We start from the raw sequence: 19,880 nt of genomic DNA, 5'->3' as shown, positions 1-19,880 counted from the left end.
TCTTCCTCCCCCTCATCCTTTTCAGATACTTTTTATCCTTGTAAGCGTGGCTGTCACTTTGTCATTATGTGTTATTTGGGAAAAAAATTCCAAATGTTCTATTTAAACTTAAATTTACAACCCTAAATTATGCAGAAAGTGGAGGACACTGAATACTTTCTGAATCCACTTGTCTTTCCTTAATTATTGTATTCCACCTTTAATCTTTAGTCAGTACTTTCATATGAAGGCACAATTGTTTAAATGTTTTGACAGGCATTTTTAATATAATCTGGGGACGCTTAAGGGCTTCTTTGAAAAAAAATATATAGTGAACACTTGTGAAATTTGAATCAATTTACAGTTTAGATGACAATATGATTTAGTTTTGGGAGATATGGGGTTTCAAAGTGGGAATGTCAACTAATTTACCTAGCTGTTGAACCGTCAAAAAGCGGTGCGTGTACATTGGCAAACAGCCTGATTATTTTTGGTGCGGAGCACGAGTTTAAAAAAATGGAAAAAACGCGATTATGGTGAGCAAACACACGTTAATGTGCCTGCTCTGAAGCAAAACACACGGGAGACATCGATATATTCATATAAATGTGAGAAATAAACGTATGGTGAATCTGAACCTAGCTAACATTGTATTTTTATTGGCATAAATAATCCATAAAACTGTATGGACAGCGTTTCCTTCTAAGAAATGAGCAAAGGAGTTCAATGTAGTACTTTCACTTTCGACAGTATTTAAGGTCTAACTGTAAGGAAGAGGCAGCCATTTCACATTTTGCCGAAAAGGAGAATCATGTCTACACTCCTACTATTATCAGGGCTTCTCGGATACGCAGGAGTTGCTTCTGCCGGTAAGCAATTAACGCAACCGGGTACAGGGATTTGGTTCAGACGTTTTAAAAGTAACACCAAAAATGGCATCACAAGTGTATCGGGTACGTGATTTAAACACCGAGGGAGATTCCACCAATCCTCTCTAAGAGCTAATATGGGTTTCAAACATCACTGCCGGAATGTCCGCGTGTGTCTGTCTGTCTGTCTGTCTGTCTGTCTGTCTGTCTGTCTGTCTGTCTGTCTGTCTGTCTCTCCTTCCTTCATTTTCTTCTTCGCCTCCTCCCCCTTCTTATACTTCCAATCTGATCTTGATCTCTTCATTGTCCTCATCCTTTTCAGACCCTTTTTATCCTTGTGAGTGTAGCTGTCACTTTGTCATTATGGGTTACTTGGTGTGGATTGCTGGGCAAAAATTGTAAATGTTCTATTTATAATTAAATTTACAAATCACTAAATTGTGCAGAAAGTGGAGGGGTCTTATTAACGTTCTGAATCCACTTGTCTTTCCTTAATTATTTTATTGCACCTTTAATCTTTAGTCAGTACTTTCACAGGAATGCACAATTGTTTAAATGTTGACAGGCATTTGACAAGTGAAATAAAAAAAAGAAAAATTAATTACAGTGAATATGAATTTAAGATAAGGCCACTAAACTGCTTATAAGCAATGAGAATGTTAGGTCAGTTCTTCTTAGTTATATTACATTACAGATATAAATTCCCTACATCTTAACAGGTGTGTGTATACAGTAAGTGATATTTTACAGATTATAAATATTGAAGGAGTTCAGTAAGAATTTACCTGAATAAAATAAATCAGACACTTTAAGCACTGATCAGTCTGAAGTGAGGGTTCATTGCTAGACACACTCAAACACCCTGTGCCCTGCTAGGGCCCTGCTGTAGCTCCTAAGGTGAATGTGTGCTCCTTGCATTGAGCAGGCTGCTTTTATAACTTCACACATACATCATCATGTACTGTATTTCTTAACAAGTGTCATTTCATTGAAAGAACAAAATGATCTAAAAACTAACAGAAAGGCTAATTTTGAAACAAGCTTCGTAGGCAGCTTTGCTAGTGCAAACCACATAGAGGAACTTAAGGGTCTTGTTGCTGCATTATTTTCATAAGTCAGTGAATGTATAAATAAGCTAAGGCAAGAGATAGAAATAAGCAAACATGGGCTAAAGTAGTTATGAGTTAATACAATTATGGCCACAAACAAAGTATAATTCAAGACTGCTGCATGGTTCAAAATACAGTTTAACACCCCAGAATGTCACCTGTCCTCAGTCATTCTCTTTCTTCTGAACAGCAAACTTAGTAAGCATTAAAACATTGTGTCTCATTTTGTTTCATTGTGGCTTACTTCTAATGTAGTGTCATGAGTTCATTTCATAGTTGTTTGTGTGTAATCTGTACATTTGACTAATGCATAGCAGGCAGCCACTGTCTTGGACTGGTGGCCTGACTATCACAGTGATGGTTATGTATAGTATAATATCCATCCATTTTCTATATACTCTTATAATATAATATTAAAAAATAATAGGTAGTGGTAAGAAAAACAGGCAAGTTTCCTTTTGCATATTGTTTTGCAAAATTGACACTGTGTTTCATGTGAATTTGCAAGCACAGTACTAAAGCAGGTTTAAAAGTTAGCTATTCAGGGGGTTCAAGGAAAGAAACCTTGCTCCTTAAGGGTTTGACAACACTGTATAAGCCCCTTTTGGACCCATATATTTCTCTGAAAAGGGTCTAGATTAAAATAAATGGGCAAAAACTATGTTTTGGAAATTAAATATGGCTAAACACTGTGTATGATGAGATCGGAGAAATGATGTAAAGTCATCTGTGTTGCAGAGAGGGAGGAGCTGATCTATGTTCACATTAATAAAATTCTGTCTATAAAACTAATACTATGTAACAGTATAATTTTTGCTCCTAAATACTGTTGAATGGGTCTTGAGATGCAGTTTGTTTTGGAATGAATCAAAAGAAAAATACCCACACAGATTTAAAACTTTCATAGAAAAGGTGACATTAGATCTTACAGAATGGACAATACACTGAGGTTTGATTTGAATTGAATATCTGTAGAAAAAAAAGACAAACTACTAAATATGTTAGAGAGGCAGCACCAATCAGAGTGCACATCTCATGTTTCAGGGTGCATGGACAAGAGTATTATGGGGTGTTAGCTGAGAGAAATAGATGCACATGTACTAGCTATTTCTGCGTACAGTTGTAATATTTGAAATTACTAAAAGTTTGTATTGCATCAGCACAGTCAGAAAGTGGGTGTTTACTGACTAGAAACCACACAGAAACAAATACATGTACACTTATTTATTTACCAGCCAATAATTTATCCATAATTTCATTCAGAGCTGCTGGGTGGAATATTTGGAATCTTGAAACCATTTTAACATCATTCTGATCGACACTCTGGAATAAACGCTGCATGTCCTGATCCCTTTTTATTTATACGGTTTTCCTCTGCCACAAAACACCAGAGGCTTTTAGGCAAAATTTATTAGAGACACTCTGCCAGATATGCAGTCTACCCGGGCCGGGACTGAATCTTAGCAACTGTGCCACCTTCTGTGCCACAGTCCACAAACAGAACCAACCTGATTATTTGGGCTAAATTTGATTTTCTTTACTGCAGAAAGTTATCTGTGTAGTTAATTGAATATACAGCACCAGATATGTCCTACCCTCCAATATTTAGATAGCCATCAATATAAATGTGACTGGAGACGACGACTTAACTACATGTGAGGTCCTTAACTGACATGCATACATTTAAATCCACTAATAATAATTTATATTTCTGTTATATTTCTCTTCACCACCTTAAAAGTGTGTACATCTTTAAATGTTCAAAGGTGTATTCAAATAAAGGAAACATTTGACCTCTTTCTTGTTGATGCTGAAGCATTTTGAATTACTTTATAAATGTTTAAACATTGCAACAATACTTCTATCTTGTATGTAATGGTGTCAGAATTAACTCTGACTCTGGTGATACTCTAATGCAAAAAAGTAAACAAAATGTATTTACAAATTTATAAAATGATGACAATAATCCAAGCAAATTACCAGCACTGTGCAAAAAGGAGTCTGAATTGGCCTCTTTTTTAACCTTTGCTGTGATTCACTTGGAATTCAAAAGACAAAACTGGTCAGCCAAGTTATCTCAACAGTAATTTGTGTTGACATATCCAGTCAGACAAGTAACAATTTCTTGGCAACAAAATATACTTTATCAGTTTCACTCAGTCCCCTGTGAATTGACTTGAAAATTACTGTTAGAGTTGGAAGAATGTGAATTGTCAGCAATGTAATGTGCAATAATAATATTTTTAACAAGAGGAGTCTGGAGTCAAACAGTTTCGATTTTGTGAAATAAAACATTTATTTAAACCTCAAACACACAGTGCAGCTTTATATTTCACTGCTGGCAAAACAGCAGATTAAAGTGAGAAAGTAATAAACTTTATTTTTGGAATAGTGTGCCGGTGACTGAAAGAGATTGGAATCTTTGAATATTTTTTAGATTTCTAGCAAGGAATGGAAAGCATCTATAGGGTAAAAAGTAGGATGTGGTCAGAGGACAAGCTAGAGGTTTGAAAGTCAGAGAAGGTTAAAGAAAACTAAGGAGACATAAACATGAAGCTTTGTTTTTGGCTCTCATGTGCGAAATTTAGAGAAACACATACTTTAAATCAGACAAAATACACTTCAAGCCTAAATGTTAACAGACTTATTTCTAATTTTTTTTTAACAATATACATAATGTGAGAAACAAACTTCCTGTGAAACCATGGAAAAGTGAATGGCACTGATTATTTTTTTTGTTTTTTCCTTCTTTTTCAGAGACAAAATCACTGCAATACTGCATCACTGGGTCCACAAAAGGGTCTAGCTTACCGGAATTCATTCTTGTAGGCATGGTGAATGATATTGTTCATGAGTATTTTGACAGCAGTATGGATACCGGAGTTTTCCGTATTAAGTCACTGGATGAGTCGTTCGACCTCAAATTCAGGCAAACACGTTCTTTACTGGCAGTCTCGGAGCAAAAGAGAATGAAACAGAAGCTAGATGCCGCAATGCAGAAATTCAACCACACTGGAGGTGAGTAAAGAAACTAATATTGTGAGATTGTTACAGTATCCTGCGTATTTGTATTTTTATATATAAGAAGTCCCATCTAAATTTAGCATAAACTGTTACAACTAAGTTTTTGACATTATATTGATCCAAATATACATACAAAATACGATTTTCTTTAAAGCTGAAACTGAGATTTAAGTTTAATACCTAATTTACTAAACTGGCATCAACCATATAATTTGAATTAGTGTCCAGTTGTGAGATAAAAGGTTTTAATTGATTGCAGGTATGTCCATTTTGTTAGTAAGTGTAGGCACAGTTATGTACAGTATGTCCTATAAACATGCCTACAATGGGTAAATTGTTTAAGAGTCTCTGCTGTTTCTAACAACTGTAGTGTCAAGATTGCTGAACCAAGCAATACTTTTTCCTACATATCTCTTAGTTTATCTGTTGTTCTACAGAATGTCCACATCTTCATCCATAGTCATGAATTAAAGGCAAATGCTAAAAGAATAAGATCATAAGTACAAATGACGGGAATTGATTTTCTCTACAGAATTTCTGGGCTTTCTGTCCTTCGCAGGGTGAGGAGCTCCTCAGTGCAGTGGAGGATGCTGGTGTGATAAGTGATCTGGGTGTCTCTGGGCCATTCCGACTCATGGTGTACTGTATTGTCATTTTCCAACAGTGTTGCAGTGGTTCTGTAGCCTACAGTATACCAGCTAGCATAGTGCACAAGGCAGGAACAGACCCTAGACAGGGTGCCAGTCCATCACAGGGTGAATACACACACACACATACACGCACACACACACACATCACAGTCACACACAAGGGCCAATTTAGTATCGACAATCCACCTAACCAGCATGTCTGTGAATTGTGGGAGGAAACAGGATACCCAAACAGACATGTGGAGAACATGCAAACTCTATGTGAGGAGGATGCAGGACGTGAACCCTGGTCTCCTTACTGTGAGGCAGCAGCATTACTACTGCACTACCATGCTGCCTCATGGTGTATTGGGCACACGGAGTCAATGGACTTCAAATTCAGGCAAACACATTCTTTATTGGCAATCTCATAGCAAAAAAGAATGAAATGGAAGCTAGATGCTGCAAAGCAGAAATTCACCACACTGGAGATGAGCAAAGAAACTAATATTGTGAGAATGTTACTGTACCCTGATTATGAATGCAGACACATGACACTAGGATTAAATGCTTACAAATTTAGGTGCATTGACAATCCTGTAATTGTCCCTAGTGTGTGTGCTTGGTGTGTGTGTGTGTGTGTGCCCTGCGGTGGGCTGGCACCCTGCCCGGAGTTTGTTCCTGCCTTGTGCCCTGTACTGGCTGGGATTGGCTCTAGCAGACCCCCGTGATCCTGTGTTAGGATATAGCTGGTTGGATAATGACTGACTGACTGAACTAAGAAAATGACTTCCGGAAGTCTTGCAACATACTGGAGGAACTACATTTTATCCTGCCTAAGAATGCTTGGCAGTCTTCCAAAATTAGCAGTCTGGCGTTGGAACGAGGGAAATCAGAACTACCCAACTCAGCTTCTTCATCAGGACAGAGAGAGAGAGTTAGGGGCACGTGCTGATACAGCACATTGCCACACCCACCACATGACAAACCAACTCAGGATCCCAGGTTAGGACCCACGTGCAGCCATGCAACGGGTGACACCTCATCACCACACTAGTTCAGATGGAATGGAACCAATGTGAGGCTTTTTATGGTGGCTGGAGTGACAATTCTGCCACCAACCCCCAAGTTTATCCCTGCAGGTTGGAGTGCCTACATGCAGGGGTGGATGCAGATCAACGTCCTACCCAGGACAGAGCAATTGCAAGCAATATAGAAAATGGGTTATGCAGAGAGAGGGAGAAAGAGCTCAGCCTGATATCACACACATGGAAGTGCACTGCTTGCAGATTACAAGTCCTTCAATCCACAAGTGGATGTGTGGTTCTCCTGTTGCTGTAATGCACAGTTTGTGAGCATGTCTTTGGTCACTGGTTTGCATATTTGGAGCAGTGCCAATGGTGACAACCACACTGCAAATTCTTGGACTGAAGAAAAAGATGCTGTGACCAGGGTTCATTATGTCAGGCTGTGCTGTACACTATGCCGACTGCAGGCTGATTTTAGTAGACTGCAATACAGATGAACATTCAAGATCTGGTCACCTGTGAGTGACTAAACCAGAGCAGGACTAACACATCAGACTGGTCCTTCTGAGGGATTGTTTCAGATCTGCCACCTGTGTTGCTGAACATTCCAGTAAGTACAATGACCATATCAGTGAAAGGACAATAAGGGGCAAGCTCCATGTTGTTGGCCTTAGAGCAATTAATTCTATTAGAAATCCTCTACATACATCTCCTAGATGTGTGACTTCTCAGCAGAACAATGCTAGGCAAGAATAATTAGAATTAAAAAGAACAAGAAACTCGAAAAGAAAAAATGTATGCATCTGAATTGTTGCTGAATTCAAGAAAAATAAAACAATCAAACACGGAAGTACCAACTTGATTAATTAACAAAGTAGTCCAATTAAAACTAGAAGATGGTTGGAATGAACACGGGCAGCCACAGAGGGCCTCTAGGACAGAACTCCAGAACCACTTCACTGCACGGTCTATACTGTATGTTCATCATGGTAAAGTTTCTACCATATTTATTGATGGCAGATAAGAAAGTTGGACAGGTTCTTTTTCCCATAGTTTATAACTTTCACATCGTAAAAGTAGAGTGTTACTGGAAGGTTATATTTAAGGCACAAAGGATAAATATTTCTGATCAAAATATAGGTCTCCAAATGTCCAAATACCAAGCAACTTCTGTAAATTAAACACAGTGCAGATTAAGTACAGCTGGAATATATTATTAATGTGTATGGGAGCAACTGAAAGTGGTAAGTTGGCCTTAATGTGTCTTATACATTGGTAAATTATTATAGATAGATAGATAGATAGATAGATAGATAGATAGATAGATAGATAGATAGATAGATAGATAGATAGATAGATAGATAGATAGATAGATAGATAGATGTAATGAATTATTATTATTATTATGATAGATAGATAGATAGATAGATAGATAGATAGATAGATAGATAGATAGATAGATAGATAGATAGATAGATAGATAGATAGATAGATAACATTTTTTTGTCTCAAAACAAAATTTACATTTTTGCTGAAGTTTAAGAAATACAACAAACAAACAATGACAACCCCATTTCAATAAACGCAAATTTTAAAAAAAGAAACAAACTTAAGACTTGCCTAAAGATAAAAGAGCTGTCACAGTAAAGCATTACAAATACATATTTCCTTAGATATGAGGGAGTCCCAGTCTCATTTCTTTACATACAGTACTTCTGTTGAATAATGAATTGGCTGAAAGTCCTCACTGTTGGTGTGTCAGAGAGAGGATGTGCAGCATTGTTCATAATGCCACTTTGTTTTGCTTTAATTTTCTCCTTCTCTGCTAATTCCAGGTAGTCCAGTGAGAGTCACATAGCCGAGCCTGTCTTTCATTTAGCTTGTTGATTCAGTGGGCTTCACTTGAAGTGATGTTACCAGGCCAGCACACCACAACATAGAACATCACACTGGCCATCCGAGAGTTATAGAGGATGTGAAAGATGGGATTTACCCACATTAAAGGAACACAGACTCCTACAAAAATGAGTCTGCTGTTCCCTTTCTTATTTAGTTCCTCTGTGTTACTAGACCAGTCCCTCTTGCCGTTGATGTGGGCTCCCAAGTACTTGTAACAATGCACCACCACCACCACCACACCCACTCCTAGCACAGTGACCTGCACAGAGGCTCTTTGGTGCGGTAAAAGTCAATAACCAGTTCCTTGATTTTGCACCAAGAACAAGTAATTAATAATAACTGAATCATGACCTTAAGATGGTGCTTCAGAGTTTCGCTGATGTCCTGGTTGCTTCATTAAGATTGTGTATTTACTTAAATTTTTTAGTTATTTTTTGCCACATTGCTTGTACAAACTACCACTGCTTTGATTTTTCTTTTCATTTCATTGCATGTTATACCTGTATAACAGTGTGTGTGCTGAATACAAGTCTTTGAATCTTGAATCCTGAATCTTAAAATAATAAAAAATTTCAGCCTAAGTGTTCATATATAAAGAATAAGAGAATAATATAGTGGAACAGATGAACAATCTGAGATTAGAGTATGGTAGAATTATCCATCCACCCATCCATTTTCCAACCCGCTGAATCCAAACACAGGGTCACAGGGGTCTGCTGGAGCCAATCCCAGCCAACACAGGGCACAAGGCAGGAACCAATCCCAGGCAGGGTGCCAGCCCACACACGCAGGACACACACAAACACACCCACACACCAAGCACACACTAGGGCCAATTTAGAATCGCCAATCCACCTAACCTGCATGTCTTTGGACTGTGGGAGGAAACCAGAGTACCTGGAGGAAACCCACGCAGACACGGGGAGAACATGCAAACTCCACGCAGGGAGGACCCATGGTAGAATTATGAATAGTACAATTCTTACAAAAGAATGAAATTGAAATACAGATTCAGTCAGGTATATTTAAATACAAGATAGAATAAGTCCTTAAATGGCAGTTTAATGAATAAACCTAGGGAAGAAAGTACCACATAAAAGAACATGGTGTAGTGTCTCCTATGTGCCTCAAATTTTGACAGATAAACAGAAAATGCAGTGGCTTGAAGTTGCAGCTGTTGTTTCCACAAATGAACACATGCTTATCAGGAACAAAATGGCATGGAATGAAAAACACAGTTCACCACAACACAGTTCACTAAATATCCTTTCAAGGATGTTTAGTTTTAATGCATAACCACGGTTTACTTTCAAACACTGTATTGCATTTTGTGCCTCCTCTGCCTTGCAATTATTTTGTTTCTTTATAATGCATTTAGAAAGTACTCAATGATATTTTCCTAATTTTCATGAGTAAGAGCTGTACTGCAAAATTTATTAAATTCATCAGTCTGTATACAATACACCATTATCAAAAACAAAACCAGGTTTTTACAACTTTTTGTAAATGCCTTAATAATAACAATATTAAATATCAAATGTACAAAAATATTGAGCCCTTTTGCTATGACACTCAAAATTTACCTCAAATGTATCCTTTTTCCAGTGATCATCTTTGAGATGTTTCTACAACTTGATTAAAGTTCTCCTGTGCTAAATTCAATTGTTTGAATATGAAGCTAATAAAGTATAGCTGTGACTGTTACATAATAAAATGTGGAAAAAGCATAGCATTTTGATTACTTTCAGAATTCACTGTAGTTGGTCAATTGATCATTATTCAAAATGTAAACTGCAGGCTGTGAATTTCAGCTTTCTAGTCAGTCAGTAAATGTTATTATTCAAAATGAGTACTTTTATAGTAATCACTGCCAAATATTTGTGTGAAGTAGGCAATATCAAAGTGAATATTTTCAGTCAGCAATATTGAAATCGTACTTTGTCATATATTTAAGCCAACACGTCATTTTTACAGTCATTACTACTTGTTTAGTGCATTCATTGGAATCTCTGTTACAAAGCATTATGCAATGAGTGAAGAGTAAAATTACAATACTTTTCATACTGACCATTATCATAAAGCACTATAACGATCATGTATAGAAAATATAACATTCAGACTTATAAAGTTATTTCCACAGACAGCTCTGTTAGAAAAAAAATGGAAACCAAATTTGAATCAATATTACTACCAGGTTTATTTTATATTTCTGAAAGGCTGGCATGGTAACATTGTGGTAAGCACATCTACCACACAGCATCATGATACTAGCTACAAATTATTGGCCCCATTATTGTTTATGTGGAGTTTACAAATTCTCCAAATATTTTTATTACTTTTTTTGGGTTTAGAGGACTCTAAATTGTCACCCTATGTGAATAAGTGGGAGTGTGCCATGCAATGGACCGGTGCTTGTTAATTTCCACTTTGTGTTGATAATACTGGCATAAGGTCCCGCCCCCCCACCCATTACCCTAAAATGTTTCAAACAGGTCTGAAAATGAATGGATCAAAGGTTCTTATTGATCAATACAAACAAGTGGTATAAAGAAATTAATCATTGTTTTTTATACCACCTCTTGTAATATTCATTTGAACAAAATACTGTAAGCACAATCACAGGAAACCTAGAGCCTCTCACAAAAAACATCAAGTGCAAAGCAAGAAATCAACTAAGCCACATTGGACAGAGAACACATCGCTCACAGGGAATCACCACATATCCACGTTGAGTTATGGAAGGAAGCATGAATAATTAGAGAAAATGGACATGGACTCAGTATGAATGTGTAAACTCCACATAGACAATAGGCAATCTGGAAATTGAACCTAGGTCTACTGAATTGTAAGACAGTAGCATTAATGGCTGCACCAATGTGCTTCCCATCATTTTATCTTATTGCTCTTTATTACAAATATTTTGAAGGCACAATCAAGAGAAATATCATTATGTTTGTATAATACATTTTATAGGAACCTCATACTCTGAGCATTGTGTAAAAACATACTGAAGAAATCTGAGTGGATTATTTAGGTTCAGTAACTGCTTTTCAACAGGTCAATTGTAAAGTGCTTATTTTAAATCGCTTTCCATTTCAAATGCCAATTTTAATTTATAATAACCTGTCACTGGATTTATCTCTGAACATTTATGGTCAGGAAGACAAAGAACAGTTAACACTTTTCCACAGAACAAGATTTTTTTGCAAGTGATGCCAGCTGCACATACAGTTTAAATGAAAAATTCTTCTGAATGAACCGAAGTGTATAACATATATTAGAGAAAGAATTTGTACTACATCATCTACTGGTAAAACACAGAATATAGAAACCTTATCTGTGGCCTAGACGTGCTTGATGCTGTATGATAAATAGGGAAATTCCCAGGGAGTCAGAAGTGTAACGTAAAACTAGACGTATGTTTCCTTTGTGTAATTCCAATGACCTATGGCCAAATTAATTAATGCTTCAATGATAAAGAGTTCTATTATTTTACCTATAAGATTATTCTTTTATTAGCTGTATAACCAAAACATTTACTATGTACTCATTTATTTTTTTTTCTTCATGATTCTCTTCCAGGAATTCACACTTACCTCAGAATTGCTGGGTGTGAAATGGATGATGATGGAACCAGAAGAGGCTATATGTTTGATGCGTATGATGGAAATGATTTTATCAGTTATGATTTTGAAACAAATAGCTGGATTGCTGCTGTTCCACAGGCAGTGTTCGATAAACAAAGGAGAGATGCTGATGCAAGTTATATGCCATATATGATAAACTTTTATCATTATGAGTGCATTGAATGGCTTAAGATGTTCATTGCCTATGGAAAAATGTATTTAGAGAAAAAAGGTAAGATTCATCTCTTAGGCTGTCTGAAAAATACTAAAGTGTATTGACTCTTATATGATGTTACACTAAGGCAATGTTAAATGTTTTCAGTGTCTGTTGACATGACTTAGATTATATTGATTCTGGGATCTCCTTTTATGTGATATGGTATTTTATCCTGAGTATAGGAGGCAGTGGACCAGGGCATGAAGAAGAAATCAGATGTTTGTACTCATAGTGACTCAAAAATCATAGTGGCACAGTGGCCTCCATGTTTACAAATTTGACAGTCTGGTAGGTCAAATAATGAGAAATATGATGGCATAGAGGTGAGTGCTGCATCTTCACTGCTTCAGAAGGTTGTGTCAAAGTGCAGCTTCACCATATATATGCAGGATTTTTTTTACTCCAGGCTTACATTAGATTGATGACTTCAAATTGGTCCCATACAACCGAGTGTAAGTGTGTACAGTGATAGACTCAAACATTATCTAAGTTTGGTTTCTGCCTTGCATATGCTGCTGCTTGAATATGCTCTGGAACCCAACAACACTGAACTGGAATAGGCTGGTTTCAAGGTGGATGTATGGATGGACTAATACTAATTACCACAGATTTACAGCCAATGAGTTTCATTTGACTACAACAGGTAAAACTAAAAGGTGCCATATATGTTAGTTGAATTGGTCATCAAGAGCTAAGCACATTATGTTAAAAAAGAAAAGACATTTCATAGGGTGTACTTACTTTTTCATAGGACTGTAGTTTAAAACTAATATCAGAATTAACACAACTAATCCTAAATTTAAGTCTTCCTCCTTGTTGCCTATCCATATTACTAACCGAGAATGCTAAACCGGATGATGGACGCAGGCACATCCGGCAATGGGCCGTAGCTGCAAAAAGACGTACTGCGCAGGCGCAAAAAGAGTCCGCGAGAGTCGGCTGAGGAGCCGAGAAAGGCGGACAAAAGAGGGCGAGAGAGGCGGATGAGGGGCCGCGAGAGGCGGACAAGACCACAGAAAAAAGGAGTGAGCACAGGAAAAATGGAGAAATGAGGCGCAACGAGCACCGAAAAAAGGAAAAGGCACATAAAAAAGTAGTCAAACGCAGGCAAAGCACGAAACACATTGCACACGAAACTAGACCCAAAAAAAAAAAAAAGAGGCTCGCGCACAACAGCAAGGCACCCCCCCCCCCCCCCCCCCCCACAGGCACCGGACGGGAGACACACCAAGAGGGGGATTCAACAAGCCCATGGAACACAAAAAAAAGAACACAAAACCACCCCACAGACCCTACAAGCAAGGGACGGGACACACACAAAGAGGGGGATTCAACAAGACACAGGAACACAAAAAGAAAGAAGACGCTCGCGCGACAACAATCCTCAACCCCCATCACACACATCCATAAGAAGTGACACCCACAGCCACATATTCTAAAGTGAACATCAACACCTTCACACTAGACAGCATAGGTGTCAGCATTGGTAGATCTCCTTACAATAAAGCACTATTAACCGTTCAACTGCAGAAAAGGAAACATATTAACAGTGACTGCGATCCTCCTTATTACTTATCCATATTTCGCATGCTGAGAAAGAAACAAGTCATGAATACACGGTCACGGGTACAAAACGAAAAGGAAAGGATAACAGGAACAAACACACGAACACGAAAGAAACAACAAAATAGACGGCTATGCAGCATAGGTGGATCTCATTACAATAAGGCACTATTAACCGTTCAACCGCAGAAAAGGCTCCATATTAACAGTGAGTGCAATACTCCTTATTACTTATCCATATTTCTAAAAGAAAAAATGTCTCGACTCCAAAAACGCAAAGCTCAACTAAAGCTTCTAACTAACGATGTACCTAAAAGTAAAAACTTTATGAACTGCATTAGATCCTACAATAGTTCATTTGCTTTTGCATCTACCGGAGTAAATATCAGACCACCAAAAGGCAATGGCCCATACTGCTTTCGCATATGTGCACAAATACTGCATCGCATTGGAACAGTGCACCCTGAAACAAATCAACAACGCAAATAAGCACAAATCTACATCCTAGATCCACATGACGCAAACTATCAATCAAAGTGCTGCATCGCAACAGGCACGGATTCAAAACGAAACACCTCCCGTCTCAGACATACGTTAATGGCAGCGAAGGCTACAACGGGCTTCTCACACAGCACAGGCAAATCGATTACAGCTCCAAAACAACACGTCCCAAATACTACACATGCAACAACGCGCCTCTCAAACGGCACAAGCAAAACATACACCAGGAAAATTCATTCGGATTAATGAATGTCATTTGCAATCATTGTCATTCAGTTCACTTCCCAGAAGGAACAACTGGCAATACAAGTTATACATTTACACGTTGTTGTCAAAAGGGTCAAATTAGACTGCCTTCTTTACATTCATATACTGAATATCTACAGAAGCTTATAACTGACGATGTACCTGAAAGTGAAATCTTTATCAACTGCATTAGATCCTACAAATCGGTATCCACTATGAACATTAACGGTGGCACTGCACGTGACATCCGTCTTGAAAAAATGTTGTTTATTGATGAATGTTCAATGGCATGAAGTCACTTACTCAACACCATTCATAAACTTCTACAAACGTTTATGAATAATAATATTCGATTTGGAGGAAAGGTACTTTTATGAGGAGGAGATTTTAGACAGTGATTAGCTATTCTTCCAGATGCCATGCACTCAGCTATTGTTCAGTGCACCTTAAAATACGCAGACAATTGGCATTGCTTTCAAAAGATACAGTTAGTAAAAAAGATACGATGTCCAGAACCAGATCATAACAATTGCTTATTACAACTGAGAGATGGTACACTCACCAATACAGTGTCCAAAAAATATTAATGTGGAAAACATAAATACCCAAGTCATTCCATTACTTCCTGGAGAGACACAACTCTTTCTAAGCTCTGACAAACTTGACTCTGATCACAACAATAACCATCTTAAATGACCTTACAAGTTCTGAGCTGGAATTACCTTTTACACTGAAACGGTGTGTACAAAGAAATTTTCAAATAAACCTTTACACTGTGCCACACACTTTATTGTTTGCTTTCTATTTGCATCATCTACACCGTCACACTATTCTATATCTCATTCATACATCACGCTCTTTGTCATTCCCAACACCAGGGGTTGGCGAGCGAAGCGAGCAGTGGGCGGAGCCCCCTAGTATCTGTATAAAATGTTAGTCTAAGTCTCTCTTTTCTCTTTTGAGTGTTGAGTCAGTTTTCAGCTCCCTGTTGTAAAAGGGATAGCAAAAGCAGTTTCGCTTCATGTAGATGCAAGTGTAATTTCTTTGAGAAGGTGTTTTCAAATTACATAACAGAATTGTGTTTATTTAAAAGGATATTAATCTATACTCACACAATACCAGCTGGAGGTGAATCAACATTTGCAGCAGACTGTGTTAGAAATGTGGCACAGGATGGAAGTGCTTGAACCAGTGTCATCTATACCACACCAAGATTTAGTTCCTTTTTCAAGGCCAAAGCTCACCTATCAAGCTTTCCAGCAGACTCAGAGTTGACCTTCTCCCATCCCCATTACAGACTAGGTCTGTATTATATCAAGATAACTTAAGCACACTTGTTTTAAGAAAGTTAATAATACAATTTATTGATCAACACAAGGATTATAGAAACATGATAGCTGCATATTTATTGACGCAGACAGACTAGCCAGACAAACATATAACACAAAAGAGGCTTGCTGTTTACTGGTAATATAGAGTTCTAACTTAAATTGGCACAGGTACGCAGTTTTACGGTATCAAGTCTTTAACAATAATGTCCGATATTGGGTGGAGTTGTTGCTGTTGTTGCTCCAGGTTCAAATGGGTGACTTGCATTAGGTTGCACTCTTTATCTTTGCAACATGATCTTTCGTCCATATTGAGATGCTGCCTTCTTCAGCTCACCGTTAAGCTCTTTGCAATGCTTTCTGCAAATTTATAGGGAAAAGTGTTACTCTTTCTGGCACAAAAGTGCATGTGCTGAAATTCCCTTTTTGATGTAATGCTGCATCTCAGTATTCTCAGACAGAACACAGTCACTGGCACAGAGGTTGGCTTGGCAGTGTGAACTTTAGAGCTAGTTCAGGACATCCAGCTCCAAAAGAACAGGGCATTTATCTCCCCCAAAGAGAGTAGCTTGTTAGCGTTTAGGTCCCCAAAGGGCAGATAATCAGCCTTTAGCTCACCAAAAAGAATGGATTGTTAGTTTTCAGGTAACCCAAAAGAGGCAGAAGACATGAATGCAGCTGGTTTGAAGGAAGGTGTAGCCTCAGGTGATTGGATTAAAGTCCCTTCCAGTTACAGATTCAGGGCCTGCTTATAGGAGAATTGTTATGTCCATCACATCCAGGTTTCAGTTCTTGGTCAAAAGACTAAAATGAATATTCATTTGGGTGCCTTTTTGTCTGAAGGTGTCTCTACAAATGTGTCAGCTTAACTCTGACTTATATCTTTGTTACTATCTGAAGAAAAGAGCTAAGCAAAACTTTAGTATGTGCTGCAGTTCAGTTATTCACACAGGAATACAGGTGGGTTTTTTTAGGAATGTGCAGCTGAATTTTTGCATCCCTGTTAATTCTGCTGTCTTAACAGGCCTTGTGTGCCACTAAGGCCTAGCAAAACAGGCAATGCCCACTTTGTCCTGCACCAGGCAACTCAATGTTATTTAAAGAGTGTATATAAGGCCTATAAATAAAGGCATCTGAGTCCTGTGTGACATGAGTGACAGATCATTATTGGAAAAGACTCCAACCGCCTCTAGCAGTGAGACTTTATTTCTGAACATACCAGCCAATGGCTATAATGTCCTTCTTAAGGTCAGTAATATTTTATTGAACCGTCAACATTCACTGTCAATTTATGACATTTAAAATGATGGTTAAGAGTATAACATTCACCTTATGCAGCAGCAGCCCAACAGCTCTAGCTCAAGGGTGAACTAGAGCATTGGTTCCCAACCACTGGGGCACAGCCCAAACTGGGTTTTGGATGATTTACTGTTGGGTTATGAGGTTTTTCCTGTAATGAGTACATAATGATCATTAAAAGTCATGTGCAGTATGGAGACCTCTACTGTCTGCTTTGTGCAGCGAAGGTCAGGTTTATAGGCTATTAACACTAAGAACATACTGTACTATCTTTCAAACATTGTTATGAGAGTGGATTTTATTGGACAATCACTTTAAGTTAACCACTTGTTCTGGTTTAAGTTGTTACTTTGTTATTTATCACAACTGAAGACTAAGTCAATTAAATGAAGAAAATTTACTCATTTTTTAAAAGAAAAAATCTTAATGATTCAGGAGAAATTCCCAACCACTTCAAAGGTAGTAAAGTGTTTTGTGCATAAATATAATCCTGACTGCATTAAATATGGATTTATCACATATCCATGTTTATGAAAAACCACCCTGTGTGGAGTGTGGGAATTGAATGAATCCATGAAACCCTTGAAACTTGAATAGCATTTACAGTATTAGCTGTCAACATATGTTAGGAAATCCATAGATTATTTTATTCGAAAGAAAAATCCGCTTCAAAAACAGCAGAGTACTGTTGGAAAGTATTAAGAGAAAGCGCTGCTAGTAAAGTACAAGCAATTACACTTTCTAATGATTATGTTAGCTGATGAATTATTAATATGAGTGAAGACATTGAAGTGCAAATTTTAGATTGTGTAAGAGCAAATTCCATTTTAATATCCAATTTGATGAATTATCTGATGAAATACGTGAGGATTTACTGATGTGAAAAGATCTCGTAACTGGGATGACAGCGGACAAGGTTTTCCTTTCCTTTGATAGCTATGTCACAGAGAATAGATTGGACTGGAACTACTGAGTTGGTGTTCACCAGATGGTGTGACCAGTATGACAGGAAAATACAGTGGGATAATGCAAAATATTTTGAACAGAGCACCTGCGGCAACATGGATTCACTATTTTTACACTGTGAAATGGCCACTGGTGTTAGCAGCACTAAGCTGACTGATCATGGATTTTGCTGTTAAAATGATCAGTTTAGTAAAGAATAATGCCCTTAAGTTTTGCATGTTTTTGTTTTTGTGTGACCAGCTTCAATCAGAACATATTCAATTGTTGTTTCACAGTGAAAGTAGGTGTCTGTCACGAGAAAAAATATTAAATAGGCTTTTTGAATTGTATTAAAAGATGGTTACATTTCTGTAACACAAATAGCCCCCACTTGTAAAGCACTATACCACAGTAGAATTTCATGGTAAACTGGCATACATGTCAGACATCTTCGATTAGCTACATTTGTCTTTTCAAGGGAGAAGCAACTGTGTTTTTTTGATGGCTGACAAAATCAAGGCAACCTGTGCTATATTTTTTTAAAATACCGCCATCTCTTTTTGTACCTATCCCATGCCTGTGATTGTTTCATGTTATTTACTGTAACTGCCTTGAATCATTATTTAATCTAACTTGATTTCTCTTACACCGTTGTTTCTGGTGGATGTTGGGACTGCAGCTCAGCAGATTTTCTTACTTATTGTGGTCCTTATTTATCTCTTGATTAGTTAGCTCTTACTAAAATTAAGAAAGTCTATTGTTCTGTAACAACCAAAACATCTCCTCATAGATTTTCTTAAATCCCGTAGGCTCCTGAACAGAGTAGGCAGGTCACTTCTTTTTTGCTATTCCACACCCTCATGCAGCTATGTCTGTTTCCACATTTGAATCATACATTGTTTGAATAACCACTCCTTACTGTGATCTGTAGTTCTTCTTGTTCAAATGAGAATGAACTGAATTAAACTAATTTCTTATCAGATTTGTTGATCCAGGTATTTTTAGGTGTCTTCAGAATCCATCCTGATGGTGCTAGCACAGCTGATTTCTTTCATTTTCTCTTCTCATTATCCTTTCATCTTTGTACCTCTTCTCCTACTCACCCAAAAAGCTGTCAACTCAGTCACACTTCTTCATTTTCAATATACCTATGCATGAATACCCATGTCATAGTTTTACAAAAATAACTTGCACCTCCACACTTAGCTTAGACTGTTGTCTACCAACAGTAATGCACAATTGTTACTTATATTGTGTCATTCACATTACAAGTACAGACAAAATGTTATTCAATACAATATAATAAATGAGATATGTACAAATGATTATGACACATTATACTCATCACAATCCATAATTACTAGTAAATACAATTCTTAACTGACCTGAAATAAACTGAAGTTCATGAAACTCAAAAAGACTTTAATATGAAACTAGGCTTCAAGGCTAAGTACGAGACTTGGAAACACTATCAGCCAGATAGCAAACCTAAAGTAAGCTTTATAGCCTGACCAAGCAAAAATTATGCCATGGCTGGGAAAGGGAAAGGGAAATTATAACCATATTAACCTACTAGAAAAAACAATGTTCCTTGATATAAAGAGATTATTATTTAAAA

At 37.5% G+C, this 19,880-nt stretch overlaps 1 protein-coding gene across 1 annotated transcript in view; it reads left to right on the top strand.

Annotated features, from left to right (window-relative positions):
* Positions 1-713: 713 nt before the first annotated feature.
* The window catches only part of LOC114650797 (major histocompatibility complex class I-related gene protein-like), a 41,833-nt gene continuing 22,666 nt past the window's right edge, over positions 714-19,880 (top strand). Inside the window, exons 1-3 of the mRNA XM_028800665.2 lie at positions 714-848; positions 4,715-4,975; positions 12,120-12,395. Coding sequence (XP_028656498.1) covers positions 791-848; positions 4,715-4,975; positions 12,120-12,395 — 595 coding nt within the window. The 5' untranslated portion in view covers positions 714-790. The remainder of the gene's footprint in view (positions 849-4,714; positions 4,976-12,119; positions 12,396-19,880) is intronic.

Source organism: Erpetoichthys calabaricus, chromosome 1 (genome assembly GCF_900747795.2).
Source record: "Erpetoichthys calabaricus chromosome 1, fErpCal1.3, whole genome shotgun sequence".
NCBI classification, from domain to species: domain Eukaryota; kingdom Metazoa; phylum Chordata; class Cladistia; order Polypteriformes; family Polypteridae; genus Erpetoichthys; species Erpetoichthys calabaricus.
Note: the sequence above shows the minus strand (reverse complement) of the source record. Positions and strands in the feature narration are given on the sequence as shown.